The 22917-nt window shown below is 40.7% G+C and overlaps 1 protein-coding gene across 2 annotated transcripts in view; it reads left to right on the top strand.

The window, feature by feature from the left end:
- LOC108874064 (astrotactin-2) overlaps positions 1 to 22917 on the top strand; it is a 242057-nt gene that overhangs the window by 158875 nt on the left and 60265 nt on the right. For both annotated transcript variants that reach the window (XM_051072918.1, XM_018662442.2), the window contains 4 exons: positions 188 to 376; positions 20634 to 20758; positions 21942 to 22046; positions 22357 to 22536. In XM_051072918.1, coding sequence (XP_050928875.1) covers positions 188 to 376; positions 20634 to 20758; positions 21942 to 22046; positions 22357 to 22536 — 599 coding nt within the window. The remainder of the gene's footprint in view (positions 1 to 187; positions 377 to 20633; positions 20759 to 21941; positions 22047 to 22356; positions 22537 to 22917) is intronic.

Genomic DNA, 22917 nt, shown 5'->3' with positions numbered 1-22917 from the left:
AACTGTGTCTGTCTTTCAGAGCTCCTGTTTTGCATTTTTGCTTTATCATCAGCCTGCAACATTTATGCCACAGTTCATCTTATATTGTTTTGCATCTTGCCAGAAGCTATGTAACATATTTATTCTTTCACCTCAAATGTAAATTGGTTCACATACATTGCATTGACAGATTTTCCCTCCTACTCAGGTGCGTGCAGGAGTACAAACTGGCAGGGGATGGGCGCTCCTGCCTCCTGCAGTCAGACAACTGTGAGGGACCAAAATGCCCAAGGCAGGATGTCCACTTCAATGACACCCTGTTTGGTGAGATGCTGCATGGATACAACAACAAAACCCAGCAAGTCAACTTGGGACAGATATTCCAAATGACCTTCCGGTAACTAGTGTACAAGTATACACATTTACACTTACACAGAAGCAAAGCAGAAATTATTTCCATTAAAAAAATATCATTTCTTTATTTATTTATTTAGTGACTAAAGAATATGTGGTTCTTGCCTTTTATTTGATCTTTTCTATTATTTTGTTTTCTCTTACACCTTTGTGCTTGTGCTTTCTATTACTCTTTGTCTTTATTTTGAAAAGCATTATTTTATTATCACATCCACAAATGTAGATTGCACTTGCAATCCTCCCATGAGATTCGTTGTCTCTCATCTTAACTGTTTACATTTTTCTTCCTCTCCAAAGACATCATCATGAGGAGTAACGGTCGCCTTTTATCAGTTTTGGGTTAGGAGAGATAGAAAGGCTTGAGATCTCAGTGGAGCAGCTCCGAGAATCACTAGTCAGGGTTTGCCATTGGGGCGCTGCATCTGTGTTTGCACAGATGTGTGCATTTATATGTGTGTGTATGTGTGTGTGAGATAGAGAGAGAAAGAGAGAGTGAGAAGGGGATGAGAGAGTGATGGTTGAGTGAGGATTGAGACTTATCCCATGGCAGTTCTCCCTAAACTGTCAGCCCTCTGAAAACCTGGCTCACTCTGATAAGTCACATGCTGTTTGTGGTGAAATGCTCCTGTAATCACATAGAGATGATGAGGGTCTATCTATGCACAAATACAGAGCACACAGAAAAACAAGCTCAACCTATATTGCACTTTCTCTGTCTGTCTTTTATTTACCTACTCTCTCTCTTGCTCTCACTCACACACACACACACACACACACACACACACACACACACACATACTATAAATCGAACAGCCTTAATATGCTTTTCATCTGTTGTACCATATAAGTCACAATAGTTGTGCTCGGCCAAACATAGCCACATTACTTGTCTGCTGTAGGTCATCAGGGTCAGGCCTTTGTAATGTATACTGTCATGAAGCAGGATTTCTACAGCATACACTGGCTATACCTTTCATATTCAATATCACTCTGAATCCATTGGAAAGCTTTTGTGAATAATATTAGTAAACCACAGACAACAGCATCAAAAGAGCTCCTTTGGCTTAATATTATTTTCTTCTTTACATAAATGTCTTTCGGATGAAGTAACTTTAAACTTGAAGTTGCAGGGTTTTAATACACTAGTACAGAATATTGTTTTCATTTGTCCTTGAAGATGCTTTGCTTGTTTGATAAAGATGGCCGACAAAGCTGGGTCTTTCTCAGTGAGTAACATTTTCCCTGCACAAAAAGGGAACACTGGCACAAATGTAGGGCTAAACCGGTGGGGAAGTCCCTCTAATACACCAAACAGGGCACAGTTTGACAGATAAAACAAAGGCACATTTTGAGGATTTTAAAAACTAGGGAGAGCAGACATTCTTGATCCATTTGCCCTCAAGCAGCGGAGAGCACAGTGGGTCTTCTGCCTCCAGACTCCAGCTCTACACACTGGGTTACATCAAACTATGGCCAGCAGAGGGATTTGCACTGAAGCCAGGGCTCCAGTGGGGTTATACACACGACAGGTTTAAACTAGTTAAACACAGTGGCAGCCCTGAGCCACACTAGACAAGCGATGAGTATCTTTATATGGTGGGAAAAAATGTAGAGTACACGGTGTACATGGGGAAAATGTTTTAGCTCCTGCTGTTTTTAACACTGGTACCTTTCTGGAAATCACGTCTCATTGATAAGGCCAGAATTGGTCACACCTCATATTACGTTGAAATCTAATGCTTGTTAGTTGTACTATTGCTACATAGCCAATGTTAGCATTAACAGCTGTTAGCCAGTGTAGAGGAAATGTGTGAGTTCAGCATCAAACTTCATTCCTGTACTCGACAAGACCTGTCTCCAGTGGTGGAAAGCAATGCCAATGTTTTGCTTCTAGTTCTATCACTTCTTTTTTCCAACTGAAGTTAGCATGCTAACCAGCTAGCCCCAGCCAGCACCATCTCGTCACTCTCCAATAGTGTCTCACTATCGTCCAGTCTGTCCTGAGGAAATAGCAAAGAGAGTGTATTATAATCTCTTGTATTGTAAATGCAACAGTGGATGAAACTCTTGGCAAGCGACCATCACCACCACCCAATCCTGGCAAGACACGATGTTTGGCAGCAGAGAAAACTTACAAATAGCCCCTTTAAAAGTTGTCCCTGTAAAATTAGAATACAACAGAGCCAGTAGAATAGAGCGAAGAAGTCATATGTGCATTAACTTTTCCATTTCCAACATTTAGTGATTGTCCTGTTTCTGCCCAGCCTAGAATTACTTGGCAAGGTCTCTGTCCACATCCAGTAGTACAAAGCATCTCTCTGGTCCCATTCACACTTTGCCAATGTCTGTCTCCTCTGGAAGCTGCTGTTCTCTTTTTCTTTATGAGAGACATATATTGTACTGTATATCACAACTTAAATCCCCACAAAGTAACGATATCAAAATGCCATGATGCTGCAAAAGAAATACTCATTAACTAAATAACAAGATCACAAAACATTCACTACAACCACAGTTTAGCTCTACCGGATGCATTTGTTCATCTGTCAGACTCGTAAAATTGTAATACAGCCAATAATCTTTGTAGACAGATTTGTAAAAGATAGACTCTCCCTACAGTCTCAAGGTAACTGCAGTCAAATGCACTAAATAAATATCTTATCAAAAGGGCACTATTTCCACTTGCTAAACACAATGCAGAGGTTTAATGACCACCTATCCACAGGCCTCCATCCACCCTTTGTCTGCCTCTGTAAAATGGTCTGGTATTGTGGTTATTAATCTTTCTAAGAGTGTAAATCACTCTCTCACATGCTTTTTGTGGTGCACTTATACTTTGTCTGCCGTGAGATTTTCTATAAAATACACACCAACGAAAATTTCCTCCCTCCTACCTCAACTTTTATTTTATTACACCTGCGCAATTTGCACCTGCTCCCAGAAGCTAGAAAAATTTCCATGCTAATTGCGAGATGCATACTCAGCCACACTTATCACGTTCCCTGCAGTTAGAGGCACACTTGGCTGATTACATGCAGATGACAGGCAAAGTGCACTTTCAGGCTGATGTGCCTTTTCGGATAAATAACACACGTCTCTAGGTGCGGAGTGTGTCTGAAACGAAGCACGGAAAGCATTTCTACAAACCGACCTACTGTGCACAGTTCAGCAGTTACTGGAGAGGGCAGGCAAAAGGAAGAAAGAAAGAAGTTACTCTCCGAATCCATGATTGGACTCAGCACTAAATTAGGGGGAAAAGCTTTGTTTATTGTTCACCAGTAGGTATTTTGTATGCATCCCCATTGTGCTTCCATCTTTATTTTATGAGCTTGATCAAATTTATTTCCGTTAACATTTGAAAGTCACATTTTCCTCAAGCTATTCATCATTCTAAGTCTAACCAGACAAGTTGAGCACACAGGAGTATAATACTTGACTCCCTGTGCCTCTAATTAAACATGTGTATTACTGCATGTCATCTCACTAAAGTACTCATTCTGCTTATCAAATCCACTGTGTCTTTTGTCAAAAGAACAATAGCTTTGTCTCCAGAACGACTTGGTCCCATAAGATTCAACTTCACAGTCAGTACCTATACTCTATATATGCATAGCAATATGTTACAGTTTTTATCCTCATCATTTTCTCCACTTTGCTCCGCGCTGCCTTTGATATGCAGATGCGAGTCTTATCACACGGCCCTGCATCCCATTTCTTTCTCTCAGCTCCACTGTCTACTCATTCCCTCCCTCACACCGCCCCGCTCCTTTGCATTAGCAGCTCAAAGTGAAATATTAGATGATTGAGATGAATTATGTGATTGGAGTCACAGCCTCACAGGTTATGTTTTAATGCAAAATATTACCTGTGATTCATGACTGCGTTGTTTGTTTTAGATTGATCTCACTTTGGACAGCCTCTTTAAGTGGACCAGCAGAATGAATTTTGAAAATTGCTGTTGTGAAATTGCAGGCTAATATGATGCCATGCACACATGCATTTGGGTGATAAAGTTACATGTGTTGAGGTGAATGTTATGGCTGGGAACAGTTCCAACGTGATTGCAATGCCACCATGTAAACATATGAAAAGAGAATCTGCCCAACAGACAATACATGCAGTATGTAGTCATTTAACATTTATTTCTTTATTTTCTGACAGCACTTCACATCCTTCAGTTGTGTAGATGCAGACCAGCTTCTTTGTCTGATTGATTTTGAAATTAGTGTGGAGGAAAAACTTATTTCTTTTTTATTTAGAGTTCATTTTATGCTCTTAAGTGTACAGTAATAACGTCTTGTCACTCATGGAGACATGTGGATACACACACACACACACACCAATTGACAATAGGTGGAGGCGATTGAATGTGTATGTGTGAGGAGTGGTGCGCCAGCGATAACGGCCGTCCATCGGCACACACACACACACACACGTATTCGCAATATAGGGATTTAAATAGAGAATGGGGGAAACTAGCAGACAGGCAACATTCAGTAGAAGTCATTCAGTGGAGAGAGACAAAAAGCCAGACACATACACTTAGTTAAGCAATTTTAAGCACACAATGGAGGAAGGCGTACAAAAGTCTGATTCCTCTCAGGTCAGGCAAATTTCAACCTTTAAACTGCCCATAGTAGAGATCTTTGGACCAGATCTGAAATAGTCCCACCTGAACCCAACTTGTAGAATCAATTAAAAAGAATAAAGAGGAACCTGATATGAAAAGCACCTGAGGACTGTTTGAACCCAATCTGAAGAAGGCCCACAGAAAATTAGATCTGATTCAGAATATGGTCGACCTGAACAGACCCCACAAGGGGGAGAATACAAGCACAGACGGCGCCATGATGCACCACCACCTAACGAGCATTGTCGGTTGGAAAGAGAAGCGATACATATCATCTTTCCCTGTGCTTCGCTGCTCACACTTCTTGTCTCACCTAAAAAAAAAAAAAAACACCTTTTTTTTTCCCCAAACAACCACCACATGATCAGAGCTGATAGTAAGTCCTCCTGGATACACTCCAGTATCCGACGTATTGAAAGAGAGACCTCAGACCAGCTGCAACAGAACTGATGATGAAGTGATAATAATGATAATTCTATTCAGGATTAATATTTTATAATGCACGTCACACTGAGAAATTGGTCCCGTCCGAATCAAGCTTGTGTGTTTCCCTTCCCTCCAAATGGTTTCACAGCAAGAATGCGCCGCGGTGAGCATCTGTCAGAAGTTTGGGTTGTGACAAATGAGAAGCAGTGGTTGAGAAGGAGAAGAAAAAAGAAGTTTCACCTGATTTGTGAAGGTGATGCTGCCACCCTTGTCACTCTGATGTCGAAGATGCCTTTATACAAAAAAGAGAAGATACAGTACAGGAAGAAAAGAGACAAAACTGCTTTTGATAGGCACTCTACCGACTCCTCATCACTGCTCACCTCTCAGACGAGGATGACACCACAACATGAATAATTTGTGAATCTGGCAGCCCACAAGGCTCACAGGCACAAACACAGCCACAATTCCATGTTCCTTCGTAATTTTCAGTAATTATCTCCTTGGTGCACACAGGGTAGTTTCTACTGGGGAGTTGAGTCAACAAACATTATAAGGCAATTTCTTCCCACATAATGAGTAGCCATGAGACCGTGCAGCAGACTGCTGAGGTGAAGGGTTAAGCTGCTCAAGGTTGATGAGAAGCGTCTTAATTCTCTTCCTAAAATAAGTCATCTGCTTGCTCCTTCCTTTTCTTAAGCGCTCCCAACATTGAATTTAGCTTTTTTTTTTTTTTTCTTTTCGCCTGCGCACATATGTGTGTGGGTGTGCGGGGCAGATTTGTGAACTCACACAGAGGTGTGTGCGTTTTTGGATAGCTTTTGTGACTGCAACTTCAATAACTATTGTACTATTTCAAAACAGTTATGCATACTGACTTCAGTCATCGTTAACTTCACTCACTAAAATACACTGTCTGCACTTTTAGTTTACACATATTTAGTTGCTTTTACATAGATGAAATATGACAATGTAATGTGTTTGTTCTTAACAAAACAGCTGCTACCTCAGCACTGAACACTGGAAATGGGACAGTACATTTGCTAATTCAGTATAGTGGGTGTACTATTAAAGGGCCACACGCATTTTTTTATGCGTGGAGGTCCGTTTACTGGGCCCACTCAACTTGTGAAAGCAGTTGTATAATGTTTTCTGTGGCTCTGGAAATAGTTTCTATAGCTTTGATAACCTCTTATGATGTCATCAGTGTTATCTCTGCTTGGGCATGGTTTTTTACAGAAAGCCTGCATTACCAACTGAGATCATGGCATTAGAAATACGTGGGTATTTACCAGGAAGGAGAGGGTCTGTCATGTTAAGGTGCTATTTATTTGCATTAGGGGAAGTGTAGGATCTAATATCTTTGCACCTATATGCATCCATTTATCTGGATATCATCTACATAAGGATAATCATGTTAATGTAGTTGTAAATGACTGCAGAATGTTTTGCAGTAGGAGTGTTACTGGATGGTCAAAACCACATCTGTAGGTGGTTCTATCTAAACTGAGTGTAAATGTATTCTGGCCAGTTTGGCCGCATTCTAGATACCCTCCTCCCACTACCCTAGCCTAGCAAATAAAAATAAATATAGCATATAAGGCTACATTGAGATGAAAATGTTGACGTAATGTGATCAGATTTCATTGTCTGGATACAGTAAGATATCCAGATAGAAACCACATGTTAATATCAGATGTAAATGGGGTCTAAAAATCTGAATATAACAGCTTCTGCCACATCTATATTAGTGATTCCTTTTTGAATATATCTCTCCTCCCTCTTTAACCAATTTCATTCTATGTGGATCCCCATTAACTTCCACAAAGTGCTAGTCTTCAACTTTATCACTAGCTTAAAGTGCAATACTAAAACTGCTTTGAATAAGTATCCCCCCTACACCAAGGGGACATCTTGACTTTGTCTTGTATCTTTACATATGCATACGCATAACAGTTGTTGACAAAATTCTTGATTTTCTCGGATGCTAAATTTGATAGAAAATGTGTGTCTTGATTACTAATGGAAAGTTTGGCAGTTGGCTTAATTTTCACATATGTTAACAAAAAACTTTAACAAAACCACATCTCTCCTTCACACATTGCTGCAGCTGACTTCCTAGAAAGTTTGCCTCTTATTCAAACATTGATGACTTAGCAGACGGAGTTTAGCAAAGAAAGATGCATGTGTAAGAGAAGGCTCGTAAAGCCTCAGTGATTCCTCCATCTTTGTGACTTAGAAGACATAAGGTGAGCACGTTTGGGAGATTGCAGAGGCTTTGCGCGCGTGTGTGTTGAAACATTTGTGTGGGTTTGTGTTTACCTTTGTGTGGGTACGCGTTTGCTTGTGTGACTCAGTGCGCATGCATTCGTGAGCGTGCTCATTCCCGAGGCAGTCGCTCTCTGTTCAACCTAATAGACCTTAGCCTAATATCAGCTAATGTCAGAGAGGCTTATAGCTGACTACCTGCTGTTTGACTGGACAGAGACTGGGAGAGAGAGAGGGGGAGAGAGAGGGAGAGAGAGGGGAAGGGGTGGATTGGTGGAGGCAGTGATAAGGGTAGAGAAGGAAAATGAATAGGAAAATAAATGGAAAGAGAAAAGGCTAAATCAAAAGAGCAAAGCTGAGCAAAAGTTCGAGCGAGACACTAGGGAAGAGTAACTGTGAGTGAAATGCAAAAGAGGAAAACAGATAGCACTAGTCCAGCATATGAGGCTTGCTGGACCATGAGGCAGTTGTCAGACGTCACAAACAAAAGAGTAAATGCATACACATAGGTCATGTTGCATGGCATGTGCAGCTCAAAAGAAGGTTGAGTCTACATACCAGAACTTCTTTCACTTTATTCAACATTAAATCATTGTTTCATTTGTTGCGTTTAATCAGTCAACACCCTGATCCCACCCAGCAAATACTGGTTCATTTGATGTGGATCACCTGCTCCCTGCTGTTGTTTCCTCTTAAAAATATGTATAAAAGTATAAATACACATCACCAGCCAGCTACTATGCCAGTAGCTATTAAAACTTCACAGTCGCATGTGACTCCTAAACCCTTTGGTATTTGCTTTTACCTCAAACAGTAATTTAGAGAGGCTGCACAGAGATAAACCTAAATTTTATATTTATTATGTATTATGCTCCCAAAGAAATACATTTTGTGATGACAAGAGAAGATACGCTTGTACAAGACTGACAGATGTCCCTGTTGACATCCAAGCACATACATTTGAAAAAAGCTTTGCCTATCAGTCAATATGGCTGATTCATAGATTATTTGATGTGTCATGTTTTTGTGAAGACACAACTACTGGATGACCCATTTAGGCAGAATAAAACTTGAAAAAAAAAATAGATCTCTACTCCCTTCTGAGCAAAACTTCTTGAGAAAGACTTCTCTGTTGTAAGGTAAATGATGATAAAACCATAAATACCCCTTTGTCCAAAATGTAGTTCTTAAAGGCAATTACAGGAGTGGGTTGTGTACACAGTGCAAGTGTACACAACCTTAGTGTAGTGTTTCCCAGTGTTTTCTATAGTGTCTTCCAGGCCTCTGGAAGGAGGTGTGTGTGAATCTGAAACTGTTGTGACAGGAAAGTGTGACCATGCGGTGACCGTTGGATATATGCCAGGATACATTACAGATATTGGAGATTGCTGTTGTTGACTCAGTTTTCAGTCATTGTCACTTACAGTAATTTAGCTGTTTGGAAAAGAAAAAAAATACACTGTGGCAGGCAGAGAGGAGGAAGAGAGAACAAGGGCAAGTGTAAATTATGGAAATAGCTAAAAAAAATAATCTAAATCAGTCCACAAAATTGTTGTTGATTCTCGCCTATTAAATACATATATAACATTTAATATAACATAAATAACATTTATAGATGGAGGAAAGATGCAGGAGTCCGGCACCATGTAGGGGCAGAAATTTATGACTCAGAGGTTTAATTTTTTAGTGTTTGCCACCTGTGGTCCAGCAGAAGTAGTTTCACACAGTCTAGTTCAACTAAAGTACTAATTCATTCATTCTCTATTGATCAGACAGCCTCTTCATTTGTCCACCCAGAGACTTTGCAATTATAGGCTCCATTTTTTTCATACTCTATTTCATGTGCATGTTTGTTTTTTTTCCATATAATCAATCCCAAGCTACTCCCTAAAACCTCTACCTTATGAAGTTATAAATTCCTATTTTACATAAATTATGCTTTTGGAGCAACCAGATGCAAAGACAATGATTTTGTGCATTTAATTAGTTTTAGCCGGTGATGCTGTTGTGCGGTCGTGCTAGACTGATAAAACCACTTGCATGTGGAGCAGCCGGTGAATCAATACTAGACTGGAGGGTGAAAAATGAGAATATGCGGCACAAAGCATTAAACCCTCAGCCTCGGACTGTGATGGAGTCACCTCACAGGGGGGTAGCTAACCACGCCAGTCCTCTGAAATGGCCTCAGCTGCCTCCCACTTTCACTGAAGAAAAACCTGCATGTAGTCATTTGTGGACCAGGGGTAAAAACTGAATTAGAGCCTAGATGTTTTTAGTATTGATTAATGAACTACTACTGCAGCAGTGAACTGCAGGGTGGCGGCACTTGTAATTTTGTATCCCCTCTGGACCACTATCTGTCCTCACTCTTTCCCCTCTCCATCCTTTTCTCCCCATCACCCTGCCCTGCTTTCCCAAGATTGTTGCCTTGCGCTGTAAATTTACCATTCATAAATTATTCATCAATATCAATTCATAAATAGATGGCAGTTCTAAGCCATTTCTCAGTTTTATTCAACTGTATGAAGTTTGCTGCGCGGAATATTCGCCCACGCTCACCTCTGCAAGGCCATACTATAAAGCCGTTAATTACCGCTCCTGTGATGTAATTCCTGGTTCCTGCCTTTCAAGATGGGGCTACAAAAAACAGCTCTGCTGCAGTTAGTCATATCACGTTGATAGACAGAATACTAGATAACATAATAACATTTAATCATGCCTTCATGTCAGTCATATCGCTCTGTGATTACACTGTAAAATAAAAGAATACAAAGACCGCCTCGCTGTCTTGGCCCATTACTGCAGATCAAATACAAAATGATAGGACTGAGGGAAAATTGTGATGAGACTCTTAAATGTCCTTTTATGTATCAGGATGGCAGAAAATACACCAGGCCACCATATAAGTCGACCTTCTTTTGGCAGATGAGGGATGTTGGCTGTAGTGGTGGATGCACACTGCTTTTATACAAAGATACAGACTCACACACTTGCGTAAGTAAATCCATACAGATAAATACACATGTATCGAGGTATTCTGTCTGAGCCTCAGAGCTAGGTTTAGTCTTTCTACTTGTTCTATTGTGCAAAGACTCCCTGTTGTGAACTTCATAGTCAACAATCACCATTCTGGACATGAAAAGAGGCAGTTCATTCTATTGTCCTGAACAAAGAGACCAAAAGTAAATAATTTGTTGTCTCTTTTGCTTGTTAAGTTGTCTTTTTTCTGGCAAAACTGAAGATGGTTAAACTGCTCTGCCTCTTGATCATTGTGCCAAATTGGAGGAGAGAGCCTCCTGTTGTATTCTTTTGTCCTCTGTCAAATTCTCTGAAGTGCTGCTCCGCTTTCAGGGCACTGACATGAGAGTCTGTCGGGAACAGAGTTTTTAACTGCTGGTTAGGGTTCCTCGAAACACTGTTATGTCCGCAAGTGAGTGAATACTAGAGAAAAGGGAAACCGAGAGGGAGAGAGAGAGAAGTTTGTCAGGATGGATAGACACAATTGGGAGGGTTTAGAGAAAGTGGAAGAGCGCAAGTGGAATAATAAAAAGTAGAAAAGCAACGGCTCTAATCATTTCCACGGCTAGCTTGCCTGCATGACCCCCTCACTCTGCATTACCAAGCTTCATCTCTATGGTAATGCTCCTGGCTACCAGAGTTCATTTCCACAATTTCCTAAGGCAGGCCAACAGAGATATCAAGGTTACAAAAAAAAAAAAAATGTCTATGCACACTCACGTTGTACTCCCAATTGTACACATGACCCAGGGAAGTAAAAGTGAGGTTGAGTGGTATTATGTGTGAGTGTCTGAACTGGAGTGAGTGACAAAAACAGTAAGTAATGCCATATTATACAACAAGAAACATGCTTAATACTCTTCAGATCATCCCACTCAGCTTGTCTCTGCATCCTTGTACCAATATTTATTTTAATTTTTCAAACGTTTCTGCCTAAATTAGATTCTAGGTGAAACATGCCACTGTGTGTGTGTATCTGACAGGCACCACAGTAATAGTCACTGAGTTTGATTGGCCGGGCAGCATCCTGCTGCTTATAAATTAGTCAGTTGTCTACACTGAAGCTCACATACAAACACAAATGTACAAGCACGCAGTCAACCACATACACAAACTCCACAGTGTACTCTCTATCAGAGGCTGTTTCATTGACAGCATCACCACCCAGGCCTAATCAATACTGGCCATGAAAAGTCACCAGATCTCCTCCCCTCAGTGGAATCATTTATCAACCAAGCTGTGGCTGCAGCTGTAATAAGAGATTGTAACACAAGTCTCAAGGTAAACATCTCTGATTGTTTTATTACACCAGGAATTAGCCTGTTTTTGGATGCTATCCTTTAATAACTCTTTAATTCTTCATCTGGGGCTTATGTCCTAGGTGACACTGGGTGCTTTATCTTTGTTATGACTCATCTGACAGGCCCTGCTCGCACCAAGCGTTTATTCAAATAACAGATATTACAGCTATTAAGCATATTACATGCAATTGGATCGGCTTCCCACCCCAGCCCTCATAAATCTTTGATTGTGCAGTCCAACAAATTGGTGGATGGCTCTCAAGGGCAAGTGTGGCAACGTTTTCAAAGCAATGGTAGGGAAACGACAGGAAGAGAGCCAGTTGGATTGACTGATTATGTGATAGGAAAATTCGGAAATTATAGGACATGGTAATGTCATTCAGATACATTTATTTAATAAGGAAGGTAAATGTCTTATATTTGAATTTTCCTTTCACTTCCTTTTATTATTAAAGGGTGGTTCCAACCAAATTGCACCCAAATTACACAAAAACTACAGTACTATGACTATTTTTTCTGTATAGCAACTTCTGTGGATCATGGTATGTAAAGTTATCAGAATTTATTCACACAAGTTTTGTTGTCTTGTGTTGTGGTATGGGCAGGAATTTTGGGCTGGGCAATCAAAGTACAAGCTGTTTGCTTAGGTAGATACCACAAGAGGTACAGTAAGTAAGAAAATCTGTCTTTTCGGGGGTGAACCAACCCTTTAAATAATTGAATAATTTGATGTGTACCACAGCAACCAACTATGTTGGAGTTAAATGTGTTTGGAGTAATTTGACATTGTTACACAGCCTCTTTATCCCACATTGCCAGTTGGACTTTGCACGATGCTGAATAACACTAAACAGGATTCAAATTTAGAAGAATTTTTAAGAATTTTACACTTCTCCAGGGTGTTATTTGAAGTTGTGATATCCATTATAGATAGATATAGATAGACCACAGATATATTTGTGGTTTCAAGTACCAGAAACCATCTTGATATAGTTTTACATCTCATTTCTCACTCTTCTCTCTGGAGCTCCAGCCAGAACAGGGCATTTTGTGTCAGTCTATAAGCATCTGTTCTGATTGGATGACTGTTTTCTGAATGACGCACGGCCAAGTCAACCACAGGTAATGGATTATAGCTTGCTGTACCTTGGTAAAACTCTCAAATAAATGCAAATGGTGAGAGCCACCCACTGAGGAAAATGTTAAGCAGCCAATGCTGAAATGAGCCACACTGACAGCCAAACTAAAATGTTCTGGTACTTCAGGAAATGAAAAAAAAAAAATAGCCGCTGGACTAATATTTTTATCCTTGGCAAGGCTGTGCAAAGATATAATGGCTTCCTGACATCTGATGGAATGACCGCTCAGTGTTGTTAATAAAGTTAAAACAACCAAAAAAAGGCAGACAGTGTGGCTGAGTGGGTCCTGCTGGGGGCATAGTTGAGGGCGGTGACTGGATAGTTGTGATATCACAAAGTTATTGAAGTCCTGACAGCTTGTTTAGATACCGAGTTTCTGAATAGAAGCTGTGTGCATTTCTCAGTGGACTGAGCATTTTGATACTTTCAGAGTATTTACAAAGCACGTAGACCTGCCTTATAACCAAAAAAGACATGGAAATATCACCTTCTACAATATGGGACCTTATAAGTGAACATTTTAGCTCAGTTTTCAGTTTCCCATGCAGTTGCCCTTTTTTTAGCATATTGTGTACATTTTGTGGTAGAGATAACAGTTTGAACAAAGCCCTCTTCCTTTTGTCTGCGCTGCCTTTTGTAGCACGCTTCTCTTTCTAACACTGGGTAATTATCCCATTTAGGGATGAATCCAAACAGCATGGCAGCCATAGAAGTTACAAACATGCTGTGTCATGCTGGATGTCAAATTTTCTGTTGGTTGTTTTCTGGCTCTCATGTGTATGTGGAAGGAGAAGATCGGAAGGAGACGACTGATGAGTGAACACCACATGAGCACAACTAGTATTATCCACTTGCAGCTGGGGGGTGGGGGGTGGGGTAGAGATGTGGCATTGCAGATTGTTTTTCTCATTATTTTTTATTTTATTTTCAATTTGCAGGCAACTCAGGAAGTCAGCCTTTGGCATCACCATTTCACAGTCTCTTGATGCACTATTTTCTTTCTTCTACTCCCAGTCATATGTCAGAAGTAAGAAACAAGATCTGGTGAAGTTGAGAGTGCTTCTGTAAAAAGTTTTTGACCACAAAAGATTGACATCGCATGGAAAAGTATTTCTTTTGTCAAGCTAGAATGGCATTTTCTTCTGTATTTCAAGGTAAAAGCATTTTCTTCCTCCCTCCTGGTCATCTTGCATCCGTTCTGACACCTTCTCAGCTTACTTAGAAAGCTGCAGCCCTGCTTGTCCTCAGCTTCCATAAATTCTCCAACACATCCCCTCCTCCTATCTGCACCGCACTGGCACCCAGTGGCTGCTCACATATGTTTGAAATACTGTTGTTAGCCCACATAGCTACCAAGGGCACAACATCCCCACATCTCCGGATCATGATTCAACCCTACAGTCTCACACTCAGCTTCTGATTCACTGTTCCTCCCTTCTCTGTGGTAAACTGGCCATCGCTCTGCCCTGAACTGACTCCTCAACCCCTCCTCAGATTAGACTCTTCTCTCCTCTGGCATCCCAGCGGAGAGGTAATCTTTTCACCTCAGTCAGAACCTCAATCACCTCCCATCTGACACATTCTGAAAAGTCTCCACTGCTTCCAGCTCACCTCTGAACTTCAGCTCTGTGTCTAACCCAAACAAATACATTCACACAAAATAGCTCGATTTTTCTTGGTGTTGTTAGGGTGTAATTTCAATAAATACGTATACCTGTTTATTGGCTTAACATAATTGACACTTCCTGCAGTTAATAATTTAACATTTTTCATGTGCACTCCACAGACTTTGCTTTATATCTTTTTTATGCATTAGTTCCCACACACAATTCTTGTTTCCATGAGTGTGCAAAGCAAAAAACAAGAGAACCCTGCATTCCACACATAGAGCAGTAGCACCAATACACAGAAACACTGGTGTTCCTGGACTAATGCTGATACCATTAACCTTTCCTTTGGCACAGAGAAAGAGCAGCCTCTAGTGGTGAAGATCATGTTTGTGCTTTTTCTCCTTTTCCTGCCATTCAGGTAGTTATTTATTTTTCATCACAGAAAATGCAGGCACTTTGATTCCACATAGTATCATAGCTTCTCCAGTCCAATGTTATTCTGTCAGTGGCAGCAGGAGGCAAGTGAGTGCCAAATTATTCGACAGGACTGTGTAAATGGAGCATGGCTGTTGAAAAAGTAATAGACTGATATTCATTTTTGGATGGGGAAATATATTCTGCCTTCAAATCCAGCAACCTTGGTTCATAATTTCCAACTTATATATACTGAAATGAAGTTTTAATGATAATACCTCACTGCTGTGGCTGCTCTAGCCCCTAAGCCTTACTTAAATCTTACCCTTAACTGAGGTCGTTCACTTGCCTAAACTTAATTCAAACTAAACTGCTACTGAAGTTAGTTGTTTGACATTATATAATGTTATATAATTCTAACTCAGAAAAATCTGAGCTCCAGATGCTAAATTTTGTTCTTTGGTCTTATTCTCTGGGGTTTGGCCATCATTGCTATCAAAGGATTTTACTCACTATGTTAATTGCTGAGATATGCCGTTATAGGGATTCATCTCAACATGGCTGCACACAAATCCACTTTAATCATCTAAGTCATCTAAGCTGTTTATTTTGAAGTGAAAAAGAACACAACCAGTGACATTACCATCCACACTGCCTTCTGTAAATGTCTGTTACTTTTTTAGGAGCTGCTTCCTCGTTCAGCTCTTGCACGTGCTCAGTCAGCAGCTGAGCCAGAACAGAGACTGTGATAATCAGAATATAGCCTTTGTAAGCTTAGCATCAAGGATTTGTGTGTATATTCAATACTCATTTCCTCTGGGAACTTAGTACTTTTTGTTAGTGCTTGCATCAGTCCACAAAGGCAGCCTCTAAATGAGTGGAAAAGAGCCGCCTGCATGGCTTACAGTTTGCTGAAACTATTAGGTTTCCTAATTGTCAAATGACAGGAGGTTCAGTCACTCTGGAACTCTGGATGCATGTGTAATTTATTTTTGATCTAACTAGTCGGCTGTCCCACCTGCAGAGTAGGCTGGAAATGTGAGTCTCTGGAAGTTGACACAGTGTGCCCTTTAAGTTCCCTATATACTGCATCTGTAACTATGATTTTAGCTGTTCATTTTTCACATTTTTAGCAAAATCTCACGTTTGGTTCCTAGTAGGCGAAAACAGTGTAAAGGATAATCTGACAGAAAGAAAAGAAGGAGCCCAGTGGTGGATGGCAGAATCCCTATTGAAAAGCACCATTAGCCTATATTGTTTTCTGGATGAGTCTTGAGGTTGTAGATAATGGACTGAGATACTGTGGAATGTCAGTGTAGTTAAGACGTAGTGACTATGGTCTAATGTGTCTGATCAGTGCTGCTGTGTGGGGTGGGGTTTCCACACGGACATTCCCTCTAAAACAGCACAAGAGCCAATTACCTCAGACAATGTTTAGATAAGTACCACTCAATATCAGTTACACAGTCACAAACTCAGATAAATACACACGCTCGAACATATGCGTGAACACACTTATTCCCACACACGCACAAACACAGACACAGGCATTTGAAATGAAGTGGCTCGCAGATAGCCTTGTTGTCCATTATAGGATCAGATAGGCAGATGCGCACTCAAACACACATGGAGAAGCACAAAAAACATTTTTCTAAATTGACTTGTAGATAGCTCTCATCTGTGCCTATCAACAAAATGCCTGTAATTCGGGAAGCGAGAGCAGGTGTAGCTGAGAGGGTGAATAAGAGGCAGAAGGAATATGGGATGCAGAAAGCAAACCTGAAAGGGTTACCGCTGGGGACTAGGCTGGGGACTAGGCTGAGCAAACAGCGAACAATTGTTACACTCTACCTAGGGAGAAATACTGACATTGACGCCTGGCTGTGAAATACAAAAAGAAAAAAAGAAAAGAAAAAAAAACAATTTGCATGTGAGATCTGAGCTCCTGTATGCTTTAATAATCAGATGTATCTTTACTTTGTTTGAATTGAAATAATATGCACAGAGGGCAGGAAGAGACATGGAGACTGAGAGAAAGGGAAAGGAGAACTGAGAGTGAGAACTTTAATATATATGCATGAAATGGTCTGGAATATTTGTATTCATCCCACCAGATGTAATTTTATTATACACTGGCCAGTGGAGCTTGTGTTTTTGGAGATTCTCATTCAGGTGGGAAGAGTTTGCCACACTTGTAGACTCAAGTAGGATAGGAGGCCTGTTTGGCCAGGAGGGAGCCCAGTGTCCAGCACTCTTAATGAACACACACGGGTACTGAATGAAACATGAGTAAATACACAAGTTTGTTGGTATTTCCCCGGTACGTCCAGACTTGCATACGCTGTGTGGATGTATGTGTGTGAGTATAAAGTAAGCTGGTTGGTAAAATAATGTGTTGGAAAGCTGGACAGGCTATAGATTGAACCAGGAGTGGGTCTTCATCTAGAATTGCTAAATCTGGTTTGAAAAGTGGCTTTCAGAGCCACATTTTAAATTTGCGGAGTGGAGTTGTAAATTGAATTACTTTAGATAAATTTCAGCCACCTGTATTAGTCTTCATTAGTGGCAGTGTCTACACACAGCCCTGGCTGAGCTGCTTATAAGAGATTTAAATGATCACAAATAGTTAAGTGGAAATGGAGGAGTCAAATCACAGAAAATGGCCAAAGCAGAAGAATGAAATGTTCATGAACACGAAAATGCTGAAATCATATATATCTGCAAAATGTACAAGGTTGTGTGTCATCTGTTCAAGTGTCCTTATAAGTAACATGGGTTAGGTTACAGGCTAATGCAACCAGCATGTTCAGTGATTTTGTTTTGTTATGTAGACAATTAGTTTAATATAATGTACAGAAAATCTGGTATAAATCCTGGGTATGCACCTCTGTGCTTTTGCATGCATGTAGCATAGCAGAAAAAGCACAGATGTAGCTAATAATGATAAATAATGATAGCTCTAGTCCATTTAAGTCTCAGAAAGTAATGGACTATAAGCGGGCCAGCACACACATTAGCATATCCCCAGTCCTCCGTTCATTATCTATACCGCTTATCCGTTAAGGGCTGCAGGAGGGGCTGGAGCCTATTGGGCGAGAGGCAGGGTGCACCCTGGACAGATCACCAGTCCATCACAGATATCCACATGGTCCTGGAGCACTTAAGCAGAATGCAGTCATTGTTAATGTTAATAGTTACACCTGCGTTAAACAGTTCAAAGTATCTGCTGTGATAAAGACCCATTGCCAGGTCTGCTGATATTTAAGCTTAAACTTGTTAAGCCAAGTCTGTCCTGTCATTAATGTTAGTTTGTCGCTCTAAGGTGAAATAAGTTAGCCATGGCCAGCTAACAGCTAAACCATGTTGTCCCCCTGTGTATAGGACAGAAATTATCTTTATTGAAAGACAAGCAACCACCCCATCTTGTTAACCACTTTGGTTTGTTTGGGTTGTAGTGTTACAGATAAATGTCTCCTCTTCTAATGAGCTGTCAGCAAAATAGATGCTGCAAGCCCCCTCACTGTCACACACACGCACACACACACATATGCACAAAGGAACTGGCCTTTTCACCATGCTAAACAGAAATCTTCAGGACTCACGCTTTTCTGAATTCAGAATTTTCTATCTCACCATTACCCTCTGCAAAAAAGGACGGAAGTGACAACAATCTACACTTGCCTGAGATGTTTTCCCTCAAGTGTAGAAGAAGTAGGAGAAGGTTAAGGAGATTTAACGATTTTATGTGCGTTCAGGCACCGCAAAGACCAGAGGCACTCTTTTTTTAATCCTTTGATTTGAGTGTGTTTTCTGTTTTGTTTTCGTGTCACTCTGAAGTGAATCATTGGGCACATCACACTTTTATGCTCCATGTTTTTCAACTTCAGAATGTGAATGGTTGTTGTGAGCAGAGTGACTGCAAAAAAAAGGAACTCTTGCAGAGTGTCAAGGACGGTCCACATCTGGGTTTGAAAATCCATAAAGCTACATATTGTCTTGGTCCACACGCCTCCAAAGGCTCTCTGAGGCTCAGCGTGAAGCTGGCTGATTTAATTTAGCAATCAATATGTTTTCTGTGAGCATAAGCCACGGTAATCTTTTTATAGCACCTCTTCTCTCCCTCTCTTCTCTCATCCTCTGCCCTTGAGTCAATCCTTCCACCCCTCCATTGTAACACTAAGGCTGTGATTGCATCTAACAGGCTTTGTGGTTAGAGGAAGCAATGGGAGAGACAGAGAGGAAGGAACGGGATGAAAAATTGATATCAAGAAGAGTGAAGCCCCCCCCCCCCGAGTCTCCATGGCATGGCACAAGGTCTGTGCTCTGAAACTTGGTCCCATAAAAGTGGATTATGGGAAATAGGTTGCTGCCACCTGACATCCTCTCAGAATGCAGCAGTACAACTCATCTTTTTGACAGGAAATGAACCACAGCTGCTTTGGTTCAACCAGAACAGTCTATCTCCTAGACAAAAATGGAGCTCGACATACACTATCCCTCTACTTATAGGAACACAGCTATTTATTTTGCAAGTGATTTATCCTCAAGGATATATTATGGAGACGCAAATAAATAGAAAAAAGATTCAGAGAACATGCTTATACCTAATATGCTATTCAAAATATCAGCGCTGTGTGAATTTATGGGTGTTCTTTGTTGCCTCTCACTATAGTACAGTATGTGGGTCTTCTTCTTCTGCCCTTCCCTCCCCATATTTCACAGTTCCTATCTCATTACCATTCTTTCATGTACTTATCGTCTCCAGCAGAGCGAAAGAGAGAGATTCCATGGGGTCTGTTCTTATCTTTGCCCGCAGCTCTCTGTTCTGCCCTTAAACTGGGGGACACAAGTGTTTTCTTTATTGGGCAGCCAAGCATCACACATTCACACACACAGGCTCACACATACATACTGTACATACACATGTTTTGGCCTAGTACACCTGTTATTGTTGCTCACACAACCAGTACTCTTTAATTCTGATGGAACAAATTACCCTGGTGACAAAGCATTAAACAATACGTGCACCTTGTTGTGTTTAAAGGTTAAATATTTTATCAATAATTATAGGCAACCAATGAGCCGAGCCCCTTTATTCTGACCTCTGTGAAGCAGAGGAGACTGGAAAAATATCAGCACATAAAACACTGTGATAGAAAAACCTGCAAGAGAAACAGTGAAACCTCCAAATCCCTGTCTTTGAATGATTCAGGAGGTGGATGGGACACTGGAACATGCAGGGATTGTAGATACTTATTTTGATTTGTTGTTGGACTGTTTTCATTGAGTTCAGAATGTATAACTGCACCCCTGACTGTTAAACACAAACTTAAGATAAAGTAGAGGTGTGATACTTCCTAGTCACTATGGACTGTTACCTGTTATTACAAATAGCTACCTTGTAAAGACTTCACAACTGTCCTTTCTTTCTTAGGGACAACAACTTCATTAAGGACTTCCCCCAGCTGGCCGATGGTCTCATGGTCATCCCCTTACCGGTGGAGGAACAGTGTCGAGGGGTCTTGTCAGAGCCCCTGCCCAACCTGCAGCTCCTCACAGGTGAGTGCCTGCACGGTAGGTTTATGGATATGTGCTTTTTTTTTTCTCCTGGCTGGTCCCTTTTGTTGAGAGCCCATTTGATTCATTGCATTTTTCAGAGGCAGCTCTATTATCTCTCTAGGATCCAGTCATGGTTTATGGCTTAATAAATTCTGAACTGACTAAAGCCATTAGGAAAACACAGCCTCCATGTTCATCTTGAGCAAATTATGTATGTGAGAAGCTCCAGCAATGTCTCGGTTGCAAGGATCTAGAGTCTAAGCCCATTTCATCATCTGTCCAGATGAGCATTGCTATATACACCTGAGAGAAAGCCATTTAAAAAGATATAGGCTGATCTGTTAGTATTCTTTTAGTATTCAAACCCCAAACCTCATCTAAAAAATGTTTTCATATACACAAAATATTATCTACATCCAGTACATGCCCACACACGTCCATGTGGGACATCGTCAGCTCTAACACTTAACCCTCTATTTCATCCTCTTATCCTTTTCTCGACTGTTCCACCCCATCCTGTGGGGAACAAAGTCACTTAAATGTTTGGCTTGAAACCTGCACCTCCACCTCTGCTCCCTAATCCCTCCATTAGCTAAATTGGCATTCAGTCCACATTGACCCCTGAGGATTTTTTTTTTTTAACAGGAGTTCTGCTTTCACTAGAATTGCACACACACACATGCATAGAGACTATATTGCCCTTGTTCACTGTGCATGAACATCTCAGGTGTAAAACGCCTTTTAGAGGCACAGGATCAAGGTTCCTGTAAGCAGTTCATTTCACCCCACCCCACACTCCTCTTCTTTGCTTTTCACTTTTCTGGCTTTAGTTCTTAACTGATGTGAAAGTTTGGTAATTGAATTGCAGAGAAAGGCAAGATTGCTCTCACTTCTAATGTCAGCAATCCAATTGGAGTTCAAGCTGCACTATATATCTGCCATTGATCCGGGAGCAGCTGGGATATGGGCTGTGATAACAAATGATGTTACAGCAATAATGGATAACAATGGATCTGCAATAAGTAGTTCAAATGAAATGATGGATTTTATTTATCTATTCATTTATTTTTAACCTCAGCTGCTCTTTATGAATCTGAGTTTTTTTAAATTTATTTAAAATAATGTTGATCTCTCCTGCTGTCTTAATTTGTCTCCTTGTTCCCTTTTTCTCTATCTTTTGTAGGAGATGCCCAATTTAGTGAAGCAGTGGGCTACCCTATGGTTCAACAATGGAGAGTACGCAGCAATCTGTACAAAGTCAAACTCAGCTCCATTACCTTATCTACGGGTCAGTGCCTGAATGATACGACTCGTGGATAGGAAATTCATGAAATGTTGTGTTCCATTTACTGTTCAGCCTATGCAGTTTTGATGTTTATTCTGCATATTGTTGTCAATTATTACAGTATTTGATTTAAAAAAACTATCATCTACCTATCTGTCTGTTTATCTATATGTGCCTTAGTTAGAACTTGATTTTGACATTATTTGTACATATATAACTGCACATTCCCACCATATCCCTGACCTTGATATCCAACCTACTATTTCCACCCCTCTGAGGACAAAATCACTAATCTTCTGTCTTGACCTGGCAGGTTTTTCCAAAGTGCTGAAGACACTGTCAGCAGACAGCACGCGTGAGGAGCTGCTGGCTTTTCTCCAGCAGTACGGCAGTCACTATGTGTCTGAGGCCCTGTACGGCTCTGAGCTCAGCTGCAGCATCTACTTCCCCAGCAAGAAGGCCCAGCAGCAGCTCTGGCTGCAGTACCAGAAAGGTGAGCATGCTGACAGACGGGAAGAAAGGCATGAACCGAGATGCCATTCTCATCTTCAATATATTGATTTTTGGTGAGGGGATCTGTCAGAGGTAGAGAGATTTTGTAATGTGTAGTTAAAAATTTTAACAGCTGTGTATGCAGGAGAGGAGACCCATGTTTTTATAGGTTAAAATATTGGGAACTACTATCAAGAGTGACCAGGACACCAGAACCTTCTCTAAATCAGCACAGTCAACCTACTGTAGAAGCACAGCAAACAAAAGTAGAGCAAAATTTACTATAATTTAACAGGGACAGGGGAGTTGCACTTTGTCTGAATACAAATTAAACTGGGTTATGTTTAAAGACTTCATCCTCCCCTAATTCGCCTTCTGGTTA

This window comes from Lates calcarifer, linkage group LG9, assembly GCF_001640805.2.
Source record: "Lates calcarifer isolate ASB-BC8 linkage group LG9, TLL_Latcal_v3, whole genome shotgun sequence".
Taxonomy (NCBI): domain Eukaryota; kingdom Metazoa; phylum Chordata; class Actinopteri; family Centropomidae; genus Lates; species Lates calcarifer.
Note: the sequence above shows the minus strand (reverse complement) of the source record. Positions and strands in the feature narration are given on the sequence as shown.